This window comes from Stegostoma tigrinum, chromosome 6 (genome assembly GCF_030684315.1).
Source record: "Stegostoma tigrinum isolate sSteTig4 chromosome 6, sSteTig4.hap1, whole genome shotgun sequence".
Taxonomy (NCBI): domain Eukaryota; kingdom Metazoa; phylum Chordata; class Chondrichthyes; order Orectolobiformes; family Stegostomatidae; genus Stegostoma; species Stegostoma tigrinum.
The window spans coordinates 50,893,249-50,912,797 of record NC_081359.1 but is presented as its reverse complement, the minus strand read 5'-3'; the positions used below and the strand labels follow the sequence as shown (position 1 = coordinate 50,912,797).

At 40.0% G+C, this 19,549-nt stretch overlaps 1 protein-coding gene across 3 annotated transcripts in view; it reads right to left on the bottom strand.

The window, feature by feature from the left end:
- The window catches only part of LOC125453513 (NADPH oxidase 4), a 172,365-nt gene that overhangs the window by 101,630 nt on the left and 51,186 nt on the right, over nucleotides 1–19,549 (bottom strand). For 2 of the 3 annotated variants that reach the window (XM_048533215.2, XM_048533217.2), the window contains 5 exons: nucleotides 19,446–19,543; nucleotides 10,483–10,510; nucleotides 9,160–9,232; nucleotides 8,956–9,036; nucleotides 1,477–1,681 (listed from right to left, as the gene is read on the bottom strand). In XM_048533215.2, coding sequence (XP_048389172.1) covers nucleotides 1,477–1,681; nucleotides 8,956–9,036; nucleotides 9,160–9,232; nucleotides 10,483–10,510; nucleotides 19,446–19,543 — 485 coding nt within the window. The remainder of the gene's footprint in view (nucleotides 1–1,476; nucleotides 1,682–8,955; nucleotides 9,037–9,159; nucleotides 9,233–10,482; nucleotides 10,511–19,445; nucleotides 19,544–19,549) is intronic. The other variant, XM_048533216.2, reaches the window with a different exon arrangement.

The following is a 19,549-nucleotide window of genomic DNA, read 5'->3' as shown; positions in this document are numbered from 1 at the left end:
CTGCTTTTTTGTGCCTAGGCAGTACCAGGGTAATTTTCCACTTTGACAGGTGTATAATAGTGTTGTCATTGGAAACAGGAACAGTTTAAATGGAGGCCAACACTGACCTCAAAACCCTGATTCAAAGCAAAGCAGTTGGAAAGAGTTCCAAATCCCCAAAATACCCTCAAGCATCCTCCAATTTCTTAAAAATCTTCCTGTGAAGGCATCATGGATCATCCACTTTCAAAGGGCAGAAGCAGAACAGCTAAAGAGTGGCAATAAATGTTTATGTTGAAACAACGAGTGTTATGTCAAGGATGAGCATTTGTACTTAATTCAATGTTCATTAGTTGTAAAACTTTACATTGCTTCAACATGGGCATGATCTGTACAACCAGGAAACAGGTCTTCTTGAAGCATAAACCTTGATTTTTCACCTTTAAATCAAAATCAATTAATTTCAAAAATTAAAAATAGTTAACCACAAGTCTTGATTTCGAGGGTTAAGACTAGCTTTCATGAATAAAAACCCTATGATCTCAAATCACAATTTATACCGTTAATCAAGAATGTGCAACAGACATTTTCTTCAGTGCAAAACCAGCCAACGTTTATATTCTCAAAATGGAAGTCTAGAACTTAGGTCAATCACCTACAAAACAATTTGCTTTAATAATCACCCCAAATCCACTCTGCATACAAAACGAAATCCACTTAAATATAAATAAGGAACACTGCTGTGATGCATCTATCGTACAAAAGTCTCTCCAATAGCCTGTGTTCACATTCGCTGTTGTGCCATTCTGTTTGTGGAACATGGTAAAAGAAACATAGGGAATTATGAAGATTTCTACCAGAATCAATAATGGAGACTGGCACATAGCTACCTGCTAAAACCCATGCCAGATTGTGTTACCCTCTACTGGCCTCAGGGGTAGCAGCTACTTAATTTGTTATTAAAATCAAAAAGTTCAGGGATCTTCCTGTCAAAGTAGGCCTTAGTAGTAGCTCTCAGTCTGATGTTGAGTGTTTCTTTGCAAAGGAAGCTTTCTTGATGTATCTGAACATTTTTATTCTCTAGTCAGTTCCTTTCATTGGTGGAGATTGCACTGAGAAGAATTCTAAAAAATGCTCACTGTACTCAAAGCATTAATTCAGTTTTCTATTCATAGATGCTGCCAGATCTGCTGAGTTTCTCCAGCAATTTCTGTTTTTATTTGTTTCACATACATCTGATTCTTCAAAATGTTTCAAATATTTATGGCCTGAACGTTCTATAAAATATTGCAATCCAAAATTAAGTTACCTTATGTTACTGGCAATGCACACTCTAAACTGTACAGATACTTGGCCGTGCAACCACGCTACAATCCAGAACTAATTGCTTAATGCTACAAACAAGAACACACACAAAGAAAAACTAAAAAAGGAATGTCAAACACAAAGGCAAAATCAAATCAAATGTGCCAAGCTGAGCAACCAAATTTTACATACCTCCTGTAAATTAGACTGAAATTTTGGAGCTTCACCGCAGACTTTTTTGGAGTTGTTCTCCATCCCAGGTTCTGACTCAGTATCGACTTCTATAAATTGCTCTGTAGGACATTCTGTCACAGGCAAATCATCGATTAATGTTTTATTCGGGTTAATGCAGCCAGGTGGATGTTGATCCAAATTTGCCTGATATTTCAACATGCCTCTGGAAGACAAGCCAACAGTGTGGTTTTTTTCAAAGAGTTCCTTGCATTTTATGCATTTTTTTGAGAAGTTTCTAAACTCTCGCTAATACCTTTTCACTTTAATTCTTGCTTATTTTCAAAAAGTCACTTTCAGTAATTCAGCACTGCCAAATTTCATACCAATACAACTAAATTCCAAAGAGAAATACAAGCCATTTATGAACAGCTTTCCTAAAGAAAAACTCAAATCCACGTCATTGTTGTTCATAAAAAAGTCTCATGTTATATATATTAGGAGAAAAATGCTTGCATTATTAAGTTTAAAGCTATTGTGCCTGTCTCCTCATCATGAGTCTCTGTCACTTCAGGTGATGTCATATGTATATCATAATTATACTAAATCAAAAGCTCCTCTATCAGTGAAATTATCAACTAAAGACATTGGTAGCTTTTAATCTTTGCAATTGTTTCACTTTGATGTACAATTACCAGATGCACCACACAGGATCTACACTTCATCTTCAAAAAGGAAATGCTACTCATTCAGCCAACATAGACAGAGAAGAGTCTGCCTTTGACAAATATATCATTGTTTCTAGTGAAGCACTGCCCAGACATTCTCTGCTAAGGAAGTATGGGAATATAAATTCCCAGCTTAACACACTATCACGTTAAAAAACAAATACTATTACAGTTTCTTCCAAACAAATTCCAGTGTTTCAAGAGGAGTCAAAGTAATGTCTGTAGTTGCTCAGGGAAACAAGAGATTAAAGTTTAAAGAAAACAAAAATAACCCATTTTATGTTTACTTAGGAAGAGTATAGCTTATTCCCCCATATGGCTTTCTTGACTCCCATAGTGAGTAATTCAATGGCAATCCATAGCACTAAGTACACAGGAAATAATTTCTTTCAGGTGACAATTCTTTTAAAATCCTCTTAAGATTCTTATTTTTCCAACTTAGATTTTTTTTTCATTTCTATCTTTTACTTTTCTTCATCACCTTCAAGAAAATTATTCCCTAGATGGAAAGCATTAATATTTTTACAGCTTTTATCCTCTGGTACTATCTATGCGTACAAACTCATAATAAAGTTCCCTTTCTCCAATTTGATGCGTATTTTATTTGAAGGTTTTGGCCAGTGGTCAATTCAACAGAACACAAAAGCCCAAAGAACTGCAGATGCTGAAAATTAGAAACAAAAATAAAAATTGCTGGGAAACTCAGCAAGTCTGGCTGCACCTGGGAAGAAAAAGCAGAGTTAGCATTTTTGGTTCATGACTGTTCTTCATAGAGTCAGAGTCATACAGCATGGAAACAGACCCTTCGGTCCAACCAGTCCATGCTGAACAAAATCCCAAACTAAATTAGTCCCACTTGTCTGCTCCTGGCCCAAACCCCTCCAAACTCTTCCTATTCATGTAATTATCCCAATGTCTTTTACATGTTCTGACCGTACCCACATCGACCACTTCCTCAGAAAGTTTATTCCATATGCGAAGCATCCTGTGTAAAAAAATTTGCCCCTCATGTCTTTTTTTAGAATCTCTCTCTTCTCACTTAAGAAAAACCTGCCAGAGTCTTGAAATCTCCCATTCTAGGGAAAGAAACAACTACCATTAACTTTGTCTATACCTTTCATTATTTTATAAACTTCTATTAGGTCACCTCTCAAACTCCTACACTCTAGTGAAAAATGTCCCAGCCTATCCAGCCTTGATAACTCAAACTTTCCATACCTGGCAGCATTCTGGTGAATCTCTTCTGAACCCTCTCCAGCTTCATCATATCCTTCCAATAACTAGGCGGCCATAACTGGTCACAGTATTCCAGAAGAGGCCTCAACAATGTCCTGTACTCTCTCAACATGACTTCCGAACTCCTATATTGAAAGGACTGAGCAATGAGCGTGTCAAATGCCTTTTTAAACCAGAGTTAATGGGAACTGCAGATGCTGGAGAATCCAAGAAACAAAGTGTGGAGCTGGATGAACACAGCAGGCCAAGCAGCATCTTAGGACCTGCTGTGTTCATCCGGCTCCACGCCTTTTTAAAGCACCTTACCTATATGTGACACAAACTTCAAAAGAACTACACACATGCACCCCTAGGTCCCTCTGTTCTACAGCATTACCCAAGACCCTACTATTAATTGTATATGCCCTACCCTTGTTTGTTGTACCAAAAAATGCAATACCTCACATTTATCCAGATTGAACTCCAATCTGTCATTTTTCAGTCCACTGACCAATTTGATCAAGATTGCTTTGTAATCTCAGAAAACCGTCTTCACTGTCTACTAATGCCATGAATTCTAGTTGCTACTCTGGCAACTAGAACTATGACCAGAGCAATCTAAATATCTGCATAGCAAGTGAAGCAATGAAACTGAATTACACCTAGCCATTAACACACTGCATTCACGGTCAAGTCTGAAAGTGGAGTAAATCAGTTGTCTACCACTTGCACACCAGAAAGACTAGGTGGAATGCTCTGTGCAGTTGCGGGGGTTGGTGCCAGGTTCTTCCATGCTCAATGACATTGAGAATATGATGGAGACCTGCATACATTGTTTGCATATATCTGTCAGGTTTATCTTGTAAACCATATTCTTAAAGATTTCGTATGCAACCCACAGTGAAGCTCATGTAGAATCTCACCTCTGGCAAGCAGGTTATAGTTAGAAGGTTAATTCTGTCCATTGGCCCATTAGATGCAAAGGGCACACTGTGTTAGTATCTCAGCTGATGACTATGGGTCCGGAGTGTTTCATTGTCATCACTGCCTGCCTGCTCCTCTACCTCTTCCTCATTCACTGCCATACTGACTTTTTCAAAACTGTTCATGAAATGCAGGCATCACTGGTGGGGTCAGCATTTATTGCTCATCATAAGTTTCCTAAAGAAGGTGGTGGTGAACTGCTGTTGTACTTCAGCCTGTAGGGTCAGAAAGGAAGGAGCTCCACAATTTTGACCCAGTGATAATGAAGGAACAGCCACATAGTTTCACGTCATGATGGCATGTGATTTGGAGGAGAACTTACAACTGATGACACTTCTTGTCCTTCTAAGTAGTAGAGGTTGCAGGTTTCGAAATTGCTGACAAAGCCTAAGTGAGTCCCATTGCACTGCAGTGCATCTAGTAGATGACACATATTGCTGCCACTGTGTATCACTGGTGGAGACAGTGAGTGAATGTTAAAGGTGGAGAGTGCGGTGCCAATCAACAGGCTGCTTTGCTCTGGATGGTGTCAAGCTTGACGGTTGTTGCAGCTGCCCTCATCTCGGCAAATGGGAGTATTCTATCACACTCCTGACTTGTGCCTTGTAGATGCTGGTCAGACATTGGATAGCCAGGAAGTGAGCTACTTGCCACAGTATCCATAGCCTCTAAACTTGTAGCCACAGTGGTAACATAGCTGGATAGATCAGTTTCTGGTCAACGGAAACCCCTAGAACTTTGATAGTGGGGGAGTCAGTGAATGATAATGCCATTGAAAGTTCAGGAGTGATAGTTAGATTCTCTCCTGTTGGAGCTAATCATTACCCAGCATTTGTGTTTTGCACAGTTACTTGCCATTTATCAGCTCAAACCTCAATGTTGTCTAGGTCATACTGCATAGGAACAATATGGAGAAAGGGGTAGAGAATGGCACCAAGTAATGATGTGCATTTATTGCTTTGATAAAGACAATGGGTGGGATGGCCTCTTCCTACACCAGAATACTAGGGTGATCCTGTTCTGGGAACATGGAGTGTTTCAGGGGTCTAAAGATGTTGCAAACATTACTGAACATTGTGCAGCCGTCAGTGAACATCCCTTTCTGAACTTATGATGGAAAGAAGGTCATTGATGGAGAAGCTAAAGATGGTTGGGCCTAGGACCCTAACCTGAGAAAATCACGCGTGGTCGAGATGATTAACCTCTAACAACCAGAGCCAACTTCCTTTGTTCTAGGTTTTGCTCCAACTAGTGGAGACATTTCCCTGATTCACTGACTCCAGCTTTGCTTGGGTTGTTTGATGCTATAATTGATCAAATGCTGGTATGGTGTTAAGGACAGTCATTCTCACCCCAATTCTAGGGTTCAGACTTTGGTCTATGTTTAGACCAAGGCTGTAATGTGGTCAGGATCCAAAAACTCTACTGAAACACAAATTGCTCTTCAGTGAGAAGGCGACTCCTTTACAAGTGCTGTTTGAAAGCACTGCCACGAACCAATTCCAAGACTCCACTGATGATTTCAAAACAAAAGGGAGTGTTCAGACAATAATTGGATAGGTTGGATTTGTCTTCCGTTTGCACACAGGATATATCTGAGTAATTTTCCACACTGTCAGACAGATGCCAGCCTGTACTGCAGCATAATGGTACTCAATATGCCTCCTCCTGAAGCACAAGTCTCCACAACCAGAATGCTATCAGAAACTAAACTAACTGAAAATTGGCATCTATGATACTGGGAACCATGGGAGGACAAGTTGGATCCTCCACTTGTCACTTGTGGCAAAAGACTTCTACTGCCTTGTCTTTTGTAATGATCTGCTGGGCTTTCCCAGTGTTGAGGATTGAGATGTTTGTGGAGTCTTCATCTTCTGTTAGTTATACCAATTACAACTGGAAGTAGAAGCACTGCAAAGCTTAGATTTGATCCAATGGCTGTGATATAGTTCAGCCCCCCTTATCACTTGCTGCTTACATTATTTTGCTAGCAAGTAGTCCTATGTTTGAGCTTCACCAAGTTGACACCTCACTTTTAGGTGTGCCTGGTGCCACTCCTGAAATGCCTTCTAGCAATCTTCATCGAAACAAGTTTAATCTTTCTCAGCTTTATGGTAATGGTAGAATAGGTGATTTGCCACACCATGAGCCTATAGGTTGGAGTTGGAATCAGTTCCACTGTTACTGATGACCCACAGTATCTCATGGATGCCTGGGTTTGAATTGCTAGTTCTATTCAAAGTCTATCCCACTTAATGCAGTGGTAGTGCCACACAGCATGATGGTAGATATTCTCAACGTGAGGATGTTCTTTCCGCTCCTCAAGGACCTGCAGTTACTCCTATCCATATTGTAATTGGCAGAAGTGTCTGCAACAGGTAGAATATGGAGTACAAGCTCAAACAGCTTTTTCCCTCTCGTTGGTTTCCTTACAACCTGTCATACACCAAGTCTAACAGTTGTCTCCTTTAGGACTCAACAAACTTGGTCAGTGGTGGTGATGATCAGTCCAATTCCCTTACCATCCAAAATATGTCACTCTCTAAATTTAATATAGTCAATAACAAAGCATCTACTATTCTCTACAGAGGAAGAGAATTTTAAAGATTTATACCCTTTAAATGTAGAAATTTATCCTCAACTTGATCCAAAACAAATTACCCATTATTTTAGGGCTGTGAACTCAAGTTCTGGACTCTCTGTCCAGCATAAGTACGATCCCAAATTACTCAGTCAAGCTCCTTAGGAGCGCAATATATTTTTTGTTTACTTCATTCGTAGTGTCACAGGCCAGTCAGTATTTATTGCCCTTTCCTAATTGCCCAGAGGGCAGTTAAGAGTCAACCACATTGCTGTGGGTCTGGAATCACATGTACGTCAGACCAGGTAAGGATGGCAATTTTCTTCCCTAAAAGGACCAGATGGATTTTTCCAACTGGTGGCAAATGGATTCATGGATTTATCGCTGGACTCTTAATTCCAGAATTTTTTGAATTAAAATTCCACCATCTGCCATGGCAGCATTCGAAGCCAGGTTCCCAGAACATTATCTCTGGATTAACAGTCTGTGGCAATACCACGAGGCCAACACCTCCCCTGATGAAGATATTTCAATGTGATTGCCTTTAAATTTATAAGCTCCAAAGAAGATTGACCTAGTCTACACTATTTTTCTTCATTGTTTATATCTGTCATCCCAGAAATGAGTGTGGTAAACCTTCATTACACACCCCCAAAGCAAGGATACCCTTCCTTAATAAAAGATTATCAAACTACAGATGGCACAGATTAATTCTATTTCGTGATAATGTTGTCGGTTTTCACAGCATTATCAAATTTCACAGCATTTACCATTATTTGTTGATTTTCAATGGCAATAAAAATTCTCAACATGTATCATATTGTTTAGGGTGCATTGCTGTGGAGTGTACCAGTTTCTGGGTTTAAAGATCTGTATTCAAGTACCATTTTCCCTAAAAGGTGTATCATTACATGTCTGAACAGGCTGATTAAAAAATATTTTAGATCACATCATTAAAGGGTGGGTTTCATTTGTAATGATATAAAATTAACATGTCACAGAAAATTAGTTTGTATCAACCATATAAAAGCAGCAACTTCATACTATTCAAGTACTTCAGGGGTGATTAAACAGCTGGATATCATTTTCACATAGTTAACTATATACAATGCAACGTAACATTTAAGTTTTGTGGATTGACGTTTAATCACACATCTGGAAACTGTACTACTTGTGCTTAAATAACAATGACTGCAATTAGCCATATCATTATTTTGACATAAAAATGAGGGTCATTGCATTTTAAGAATACCTCATGCATCAGAAACAATCCAACAGACTCTGCTTTTTTTTTGCAGAGGGTTTGAGACTCCAGAGACCTTACAAAGTGGCAGGTTGAAACTTGATCCAGAAGTCCCACCTCCATTTCCAAAAAATCTCATTTGCACTGGGTTGTGGAAAAAAAGCAAAGGACATAGCTCTAACATGCGAGATTCCCAAATTCCGCAGGGCCACTTGAACTCATTGCTAAGTTCAAACAGGCTTGGACTCTATCTTCACAGATTTCAGCAGACCTATTGAGTATTGACAGCATTTTCCATTTTTATTTCATATTTCCTGCATCTACAGTATTTTGCTTTTGTAAGATAGACAGCATTTGGATATGCTAAACTTTTAGTTAAGAAAATGCATTGCTTTACTGAAATAATCTGACAGAGGCTGGTATCCAGTCACCAAGTCACCTTTTATTCACGTGTGGAAAGTGCTTGACACTGATCAAGATCCCTTAGAGCAAGCTCTCAGTGACAGCATGCCTAACACTCATTTTTATCCGATTCACTGTTTCGACCAAATAAACAGTTTCAATCTGGGAACTCATTCTTTGAGGTCCGCCTGGCTGACCTCGTCACAAATGACTACAATTACCAATAGTTTTAACTAATTATAATTCTTATAGATGTGCAACATGTGGCCATTGTTATAGTCTTTGGGCCAACATAGCAGTGGATTGCTAAATAAAATGTCTGAAAAACATTACTTCAACATACTTACCCAGTCACATGAAGCAGAAGTAAAATGTAGAATACTATGAAGAGGTTATGTATATACCAAAAGATATCAAAGTTGGAAAACCTGCAAAGCGAAAAGGACAACAGCACACATTAACAACACAAATATTAAAAAGTTAACTTTTAATAGTTATTTCACTCATTTTCATTTGACCATCAAGATAATGTTGTCAATGGTCATTCTTACCTTAACGAATATGATGAAGATGTACACATAAGGAAAAGCACCAGTACCATGAAAAATCCAGTTACTCCTGGAACTAAATAATAAGTTATTGACAATGGAATTACTTCAGATTAGCAGTTACTGAAATCATTAAAATCAAACAAACAGCTTCACAGAACAGCGACAACAATATGTGGCAAATCACTAAGAGCCCATTTGTAGGAACATTGATAACAGGACCATTAAGCTTGTTAAACCTCCTTCAGAGGAGATATAGCAATTTTTACAATCAAAAAAAGGAAATAATTAAAATTGCTAGGTCTCAAAAAGATGATTAAGACCTGGATTTTTTTTAAAACCTTCTTTTAATAATTGACAAAGCATAACTTCTCATGCAAATAGAACCTTGGTACACTTTGTAACAGTAGTAGTAAACTAGATATCTGGCACAATTTACTCCCAACCAGCTTAATCTCAGGACAAACCATTACATACAATACAAAGGATAATTCTTTAAATCAGTCAGTGCCAAGAACCAGATAAATATAAATCAGTTCTGATTTGTTTTCCCAATACAGAATGTTCTGCTGTCATTGGTGGTAATATTGGAGGTGGGAAGGGCTTTTAATTTGGTGGAGTGTTCACTTCCATCTTCCCACCTCCTCCAGAATTAAGTTCTGCTAAGGGCCATGGTCAATCTTCATGACCCACAGCCACTAGCAGTTAACCACCATTTAAAGGACCTGATTCTATCATCTCTAGTATTAACCCATTGAGAGATGGACTTGTTGCCACATGGCATGACAGCTAAAACAGGGCAGCCAGCTTTTTACCTCAGTGGGGATGGGTCCGTCAACCAAAAATGGTATTCACTGCCTGATTGATGAACTGGACATCAGGAAGTGGATAGGTGCTGGGATTTCTGAGAGCTCTTGTTGCCCAGTCCCATTACTCACACCCTGACAGCCCCCTACCTCACATTACTAACCTTTTGTCTGGATCACTCCATGATCCGGTGACCTTGGTGGGTATTTTCTCTTTCTCTACAGCAGCCATGGCTTCCCCTGTGTGAACAGAAGAGCTGGCAACCTATGATTATCTGGCAGCTTTCAGTAGGCAAGACCTGCCTGCATGATCTTGTTTTCAGGGAAGGCCCACAAGTATTCTGATCTCTGGATTGGTTTTCTCCAGCAGTTCAGCCAACAACCGAGATCCTTGACACCTCAACAAAATTCTGCTCAGTAATTTCGTTCAAAATTAGATCTCAGCACCAACTGCACCCCATTTCAATAATACAGTCATTTGTTGCTATTGGAAAAGCAACAACACAGAAAAGAAACTCACGTGTTGTGAAGAGAATCTTCCTGGGATCCTGGAGTGAAAAAAAAACATGGTCACATCCTTAAAGTCACTACTCTAAATGTTAAACTGTCTCATTTAACATTGTTCTCTTAATATCACTTTCTTCTGATAAGGAAATCCAAAGGAATACTAAAAAAATTTGAACAGTGTAAAGTCTCTGAGACTGCACCAGACAATGCACTACCAAATCCATTACTCCAAAAGTCTACAGACATTGACACAATTACCCAAGTCATTTTTGGCACCCATGATGTGCTTTATTGTTCTATTATACAAATAAGATGATATAATTATCTAAGAAATGCAAAGTTTTCTAAAAAAAAACAACCACATTTATTTCTTGTGTCTCAAAATTGTCAACTGAAAGAAGAAAATGAAATCAAAGCTAACCTAGACTTTTCTCCAGTTATTATCTCCTATGTCAATCTGTTCCACGCTTCATGCATATACTGGCTGATCTATTTGACTGTTGAGCTTTATTTCTTCAGTTGTGTATAAATCTTTTGATATACTTTGTCTCTAACAGATTTTGTGAACAAAGTGAATGTCACAATTTATGTTTTTTGCATTTTTTAAATCACTGTAACTAAGTTGATAACAAAACCAGAAATATTAGTGTTCAAATTTCTCAAATAATACAAAAGGTTAAGGAAAGACTTTGTCAAAGAATAACACAAGTAATTTGAGGCATATCCACAGTCAACTATTGGGTTACTAAAGTAAAAGTTTAAAGAGCATCCAAACTAACAGAGTTTTATTCTTATACAACAACAATTATTATGCAAAAGTAAACTAGAATTAGATGCATAAAATAAATGTGCCCTTAACTCCATCTCATGCCTCACTACAAGAAAGCTCAGGGATTAAAAAAGTATGACAGCATTACTCAGTACATTGAGAAAGAGAAGTCTAAGGGAGAAAAGAAAGGAATAACTTAGGCTGGAAACATAGAAATAAGGAGAAAAATACAAGCAGATAATAATAATCCCTTGGTATGGTAAGAAAAAGAGGGGTTTCTTTTGGCAAGTGAAGCCCACCTGTGGATCCTGACAGTGAATCAGCAAAACTGGAATGTTGACAGACATGCTTATGTCTTTAAAGACTGCAAGCCTTTTTTTTCCCCAAAATGACTTTTGTACATTAGTTCCTCATTAGGACATGACCACAAAACCACAACTCACATTTTCCCTTCCTTAGAACAGGACATGCCTCTTCATTAATTACTAAACAAACAAATAGAAGCCTAGAGAGATGTGCAAGAATAAAAATATATAAAAAGAATTGGACAGCACTATGGAATGTAATTCCCAAAATGCCATCACATGGTTTGAATTCACAGCAGTTGACTTTTTCCAGTTTCTGTAACACAGCTGTCACTCACACACACACACACACACACAAACACAATCTCACACACACATGCACAGGGATTTCATGCCAAGAAAGCACAATTTCAGTTTTTCAAATCACATAAAGGAGTAATATCAATTACAAAATATCCAAGTAATTTAAACAGATTGCTGCACAGTCCCATTCATAGCAGTGTGTATGAAAAACATAGATGAACAGGATTGATTCTGCACAAACTGAAGGCAGTACTAATCACTACTAAGAAATATCAGAATCTGAGCATTCAGCATATTAAAACACCTTGCAGCAAATTAGCAAAATCTATAATTGTCAAAAACATTGCTTAGTAATAGAGTACATAAAATATTGCTGAAGAGATAAAATTGAAGCACAAAATCAACTTGGACAGGAAGCAACAATTTGTGCAACAATATTATTATATGGGTCTAAATTATTCTTTTCTCAGTTGGTGTTCTTATATTTCAGTTCTGGTAAGTACAAGACAAAAAGCTTAGACTTCATATCTCCTTTCAGCAGTGCCTAATACTTCTTCAAATAAAAAGGATTCTCATGAAAACCTCTTCTTCACTGATGTGCAAGATGATGGATAAGATTATTCTCCATAATTCAACCTTAAATTTGGAACGATAACCACCAAGAATTGGAACACGAAGTCTACTCTCTCCTAACCTGAACTGTCCTGATCCACCCCTATCGGCCAAGCTCATTCTCACATTGAACAACTTCTCCTCTAACTATTCCCATTTACTTCAGGGCAAAGGGGTGAGAACAGGTACCTGCATGGGCCCCAGTTATACCTGCTTTTTTGTGGGGTACATGGAACTTTACATGTTCCAGTCCTACTCTGACCCCCACACACAACTCTTTCTCTGATACATCGATTGCATCATCAGTGCTGCTTCCTTCTCTCGCCCAGACTTGTAAAAGTTTATCAATTTTATTTCCAAATTCCAACCCGTTCTCACCTTCACTTGGTCCAGATCTGACTACTATGTCCAGTTCTGAACTCCCTGTTATAGGAAGGGTATTAATAAGCTAGAAAGGGTTCAGAAGAGATTTGCCAATATGTTGCCAGGAATGGAGGGTTTGAGTTATAAAGGAGAGGCTGGATAGTCTGGGACTTTTTTCACTGGAGCATAGGAGGTTGACGGGTGACCTTAAAGAGGTTTACAAAATCATGAGGGGCATAGATAAGGTGAATGGCAGGGTTCAATTCCCTAGGGTGGAGGATTTCAAGACCAGGGCACATATTTTTAAGGTGAGAGGAGAAAGATTTTAAAAAAGGCATAGAGCAATTCTTTTTAGACAGAGTGGTTCATGTGTGGAATGAACTTCTAGTGGAAGGTGTGGATGCAGGTACAGTTACAACCTGAATTAAAAAAAGTGTTTGGAGGGATATGGCCAAGTGCAGGCAGGTGTGACTAGATTAGTTTGAGATTATGACTGGTGTTAACTGGTTGGACTGAAGGTCATGTTTCTGTGCTGTAGGATTCAATGACTCCTCCCTTCCCTTCTCTTCCTCATCAATCGGGGTTTCCATTTCTGGGGGTAGGCTGGCTGCCAGTATCCTCTACAAACCCATCAATTCCCACAGTTACCTTGACTGTACATCCTCACACCCTGCTTTCTATAAGGACTGAATTCCATTCTCCCATTTCTCTGTCACAACTGTTCCAATGAAGCCAACTTTGACCAGGGGTTCTTTAGGACATCTACCTTCTTCGTCAGCAGAAGATTCTTCACCAATGTGGTTGACAGGACCTTCAGCCGTGTCCAATTCACCTCCCACACTTCGACCCTGGCACTTTCTCTTCTCTCCCACAACAGCGATAGGGTCCCCCTCCTTCTCACGCATCTTTCCACCATAGGGAGAAAAAGAGAGAGCGAGCTACAGCATGAAGACAGGCCCTTCTGCCCAAAATAGTTCATGCTGACCAAAATGTCCATCCATGCTAACCCTATTTCTTATCCACATATTTGTCCAAATGCCCGTTAAATGTTGTTAATGTACCCGCCTCAACCACTTCTGCTGGCAACTCATTCCATGTGTGTACCACCCTCTGCTTCCCACACATTCTTTCCCCTCTTACCTTAACCTGATGCCCTCTAGTCTTTGATTCCCCAACCCTGGGAAAAAAGACCAAATGCATTCACTCTGTCCATGTCTCTCATGATCTTCATACACTTCAATCAGATCCCCCCTTAAGTCTCTTACTCACCAAGGAAAAAAATGCTACCTTGCCCAACCTCTCCCTATAACTCAGTCCTGAGTGTCCTGGCAATGTCCTTGTAAATTTATTCTGAACTCTTCCCAGTTCAATAACATCCTTCCTACAAAAAAAGGTGACGATAACTGAACAATGCTCCAAGTGCGGTCTCACCAGTGTCCTATAAAATTGCAACATAACTTCCCAACTTCTGTACTCATTGCTCTGACTGATGAAGGCCAGTGTGCTAAAAGCCTTCTTCACTGTCCTATCTACAGGTGTCTCCACTTTCAGAGAACTGCGCACCTGAACTCCAAGGTTGCTCTGTTCCACCACACTTAAGGCCCTACCATTCACCATGAAACTCTTACCTTGATTTGACTTTCCAAAATGCAACACATCACACTTATCTATATTAAACCCCTTTTGCCATTTCTCGGCCCACTTCCCCAGCTGATTAAGATCCTGCTGCAATTTCTGAAAACCTTCCTCATTGTCCATGATACCACCTAATTTTAGTGTCATCTGCAAAATTATTAATCATGCCTCGTACATTCTCATCCAAATCTTTGATACAGATAACAAACAGCAATTGGCCCAGCACCGACCCTTCATGCACACTGCTAGTCACAGGACTCCAGTCTGACGAGCATCCTTTCACTGTTATTCTCTGCTTCCTACCATCAAGCCAATAGGGTATCTAACTTGCACCAACTCTCCCTAGATTCCATGCGAGTTAATCTTCCAAAGCAGCCAATCAGGTGAGCCCTTATAAAAGGCCTTACTGAAATCCATACAGACTATGTCTCCTGCCCTGCCCTCATCATCCTTCCTGGTCACTTCATCAAGGAACTCTAACAAATTTGTGAGGCATGACCTCCCGCACATGAAGCCATGCTACTACTCCTAAATCAAACCCTGTTTTTCTAAATGCCTCATTTATCCCTTAATCTACCACAGATGTTAAACTCACTGGTCTATAATGCGAAGGTTTCTCTCTACAGCCCTTCTTGAATAAGGGCACCTGTACCCTGGTACATTAAGCTGCCAGTCCTGTCTCTCCCTTAGCCACATTTCTGCAGTGGCTATAATATCCTAGTCCCACTCACCAATCTAACCTTGAGTTCATTGGCCTTACCAGCATCCACATCTGAAGGATTATTGCCTGCCGTTTCCGCCATCCCCAGCAGGATGCCACCACCAAACACATATTCCCGTCCCCTCCCATCCCTTGTCAGCCTTCCACAGGGGCAGCTTGATCTACTCCAGTAAGTTAGCAAGCTGTCATGTTTACAGAGTCCTGACCCAGGAAAATGAGGCAAGGTTATGATACGACCTATTCTGCCTCACTGTAACCATAAAGAAGAAGGGCAGCCTGTGTTTCTCCGTTCAATGGGCACAATTTTCCCTTCCTGGAATGGCATGGGAAATGGCAAGAAAGCTGAGAAAACACAGTGAGACTGAAAAAAAATGCATAATCTGATCACTTGGAAAATGTTTCTCAATTTCACCTTCAGCTTTAAATGGCTATTTCAGAACCTCACTATTTCAAATCATTTGCAAATCGTATTAGCCCAACTTCCTACGGTCATGCAAACTCTCAACATGAAACTCAGAATGGACACCTGGCAGCTTCAGCTCACTGAATGTTTGTCTTGGGCATCAACTAACTTGCGTTCACCAGAATATCATTGCATGTCAAGATCTGGCTCCACCCTTGATCCATGAAAATCGATATCGGCAAACCATCAGCCTCACCATATCAACACATCATCTCTCAGACCAGCCAACACATCACTTTAGCCCTACAGATGATGTCTTTGGAGCTTATGGACACCTAGGATTTGCATGCCTCTGCGAAGTTGTTTGGTCAACAGGGATTACTCAGGCATTTAAACAAATGTACCTAATGGCTCCTACCTTCATTTTTTTAAAAAAGTTTCTATTATTTAATGATTTACTATGAAATCCAATATACATAGGTATACTGCAGAAACCACGACCCTTGAAATTAATTTGGAGTTCAGGCTATCTGTACTCCTACCTTGTGAACATTTGGCCCATTATTCTAATTATCCCTCCAAATTTGAGAGGTGATCTTGCAAACAGGTGAGACCACAACACATCCGTTTATCCTTTAACACTTCTTCACTTAATCGCACTCTCCCACTTTGTGCTTACATAGATGCTGTCATTCTCTGTGGCTTGCACTGCATTTTTGCATAGATAAAAAGATGGGCAGATTGTTATTGTTGGGAGCCATGAACATCGGGGTGGGGGGGGGGGGGGAGGGGAGTACGTGTTGTTGTATGGCGTCATGTAATGTCATGTCTAGCATGTGCCAAAAGCTTGCACAGCAAACTCAATGCATGTGCTTTAATCAAATGAGCATGTCTGAAAGTCAAAGGGGATCAGGTTTAGTAGGGTGAAATAGGGTTGTCAGTCAGTCACGGGGATCAGCAGAGTCAGAGTCAAAAGGTACCATCTAGTTACAGTCCAGGGTTTGACCACTGTCAGTCAGGTGCTAGGTCTTACCAGAACCCATGTATCCATGTCTTTGCAGCATGGGGATTAGGCCACAGCCATCAGCTTGTCTCCTTCCAGGTACTCTTCCTGTCAGTGAGGTCAAAGTTCCTCAAACACTTCTCCTCTTGCCATTGATGTCAAACACTTGTTGGCTACAATGATAGATTACATGCCCATTCACATATCTGGCAAACATGGAGAGTGTTGGACCATTGCAGTCACCAACTTCTCCATGGAGACAGCAGAGGCACATATTTTGCTGCAAGCACAGTACTGACAAAGCTGGTAGACTCTTCCATTCAGTATCTGTCTGCTGGTGCATTTACACAAAAAAAAATGGCTGTAAGCATAAGATCATCTTCTGCCTAGATATGAGCAGGTTCTTGGTCTCTGGCAGTCTTCCACGTGCCGAAGGCCTGGGGTATTTCTTCCTCAGCCAACTGCAGACACATATCAGTGATGTGCTCGCCAGATTGAGCTTCCAAGTCTAACCCACATAGTGAATGCATTGAAGTGAAAGTCTTTCAGTTGGTGGAAGGTGCAGGTGGAAGCCTTACTGGCACTTCCTGAGGGTTGTTTGGCTTCCTCTTCAGGTTTAGGCAAAGGTCTCCTGCACAGACACTTTTTTGATCAAGCTTTCCTCTGTACAACTAGTGCTTCTAACAGAGGAGATGAAATTATTTGTAAAAGAGGGATAAAGACTGGTGCAGATGAAGAATGAGTTAGCTTTGGTGGTAATGGGGAGAACAGTGCAGCACAGCATAATGAAGCTTATTGAGCTATTGGAGATAAAGGTTGCCCCATCCCTATGGGTTGTCATGCTTTTCTCTAAGCAGTTTGACAATTTTCTGCTAATTTTGAGTGTAGATTCTACATTGAACAATTCTCCAGTGGTCTTGGCCCCTCTAGGCTCACATGTTGTTAAAATGTTTCTGTAATGGCACAAAGGGTATGATGAGTATGATGGAAATGGCTGGAAGAGTAATCAGTCGTGATGCAGGAACAGGCAAACTGACAAGGTGTCCTTGGTTAGTGCTCAGGAAATGCAGAGGATAGGAAGAGTTATTCATTTGGGGTGTTGAGGTGGACCAGAGACATTGAGTGGATATGACACATGTAATAGTAAGAGCTGTGGCCCACAAGCCTTGTGAGATGCATATGCAGCAGCTGAGCTAGAGTGAGTCGAGGACCCAAGTTGGAGGTCGCAGATAGAAGTTGGGGGCACTTTCCCTTGAGAGTGTAAACGATCGCTGACAACCTTCCCACACATTAGTGCATTTCTTTTTACCTCAGACACAACACTGATCCAGGCTGCTATCTTGGTGCAAGCTGGCTAGTTCTGGTGGTATATCTTCCTTTGCTGGTCAGCAGGTGAAAATACTGCCCTCCTTTCCACCACACTATTCACCAGCACCCTCTGGTGTCTGTCAGTAAAGGAGGGTGGCAGGTTCTTTCTGGGCTATTTACTCAGCAATAATGAGTGCACATCAGTGCGAGGGGCAGTTCCGAATCTGAGGAGTCTGAAGTACAATGCAGCTGGGCATAAAATATGTCGTCAATGGCATAAATATAGAAGGTCCCAGCACTGATACACAGTATTCCCTCTCTTGAAGTGTCATTTCAAGATAAGAATGTCATAAAGCCAGACGCACAATTAGTGTGGGAATGAGTGGAAGACTGCATGAGGTCATGGCAGACCAGGCATCTTTCATCTCATTCAACAAATTGGCACAGAGAAGGGGAGATTAACTTAAAGAAAAGTCCTGATATTCACTTTATAAGCAACAAGTAACAGTTTATTTATTTAATCCTAACTGTGAGCAAATTAACAGCATTAACAAACCAAACAATTCCCATATAACTTCTATTCCCTAACTGAACTAAATTCTACTGGTATGCTGTTCCAATAAACACAAGTCCCATTTTTTAAACCCAAATAATAAGAAAATAAATTGAAAACTTATTCTCTCAAAATCTACATGTCTTTCTTCTGCTGTTCTCAAGTCAAGAACGCCTTTCTTCTGTTGAGCTAGCTGTTCGAGATGTTTTCTTGTGAAGTCTTCTGTGAGGGCTCTTAGCTAAAAGTACCATGGTACCTTTTATGGATTGATGGTGTTTTCTTAGAGAGATAAGTAATTTCTTGTGAGAGCTACATGCTTATTCCTCAGACGGTGGTTTGCTTCACGCCAACTTTCAAAAGCCCTCTCCTTGTATACCTTGGATGACATGACGATTTTCTTACAAAAGCACTGGTCTAAGGTTGTCAAAACCATTAGATTTAAATTCAATTGGCTTTTAGTTGCTAACGGCTTGGTTTAAATTAGTTAGCTGACTCGACCTAGTTGCCAAAACATCAAAACAAGCTAAGCGTTTCCAATCACATAGCCAATTGATACACGTTTCCATTTCAGAACTGGCTGTACATCTTTTGGCTTTGTTCAAATCTCCAAACTTCGAGAAGCACATCACCTCGTAAAGGGACTATGCACTCTATCCCACTTATTTTTTTAAACCAACAAATTCTAGCTTCCTGCCTTCCAATTCACGATTACATAACTTCGTAACAAAAAAATTAACTAAAAATCAGAAATTCAGGCCAGCAATGCTTTTGTAAAACAGAACTGAACATTTCACTAAAAAAAATTATCGTCACTCCTTACTGCATCATTTAAATTACATTCCACAACACAAACACTAAACTGATCAGGAATAATAATGTCCTCCTACAGTAGAGTGAGCAATTAAAATCATTGCATTTAGCTCGTCACAGTGAGATTAACAGCTGGCTTTAAAACAATCTTTCTGTGTGACAAAGTATAAGAAGCACAGCATGGCACTGACCTCATCCTGATAGTGAGCGACATTGAGAGCTGGAAAGTCTTCACTGTAGCACAAAGAAAAGTTCAGGGCATTGACCATGTGAGCTGCAACATGGACTACTGAAA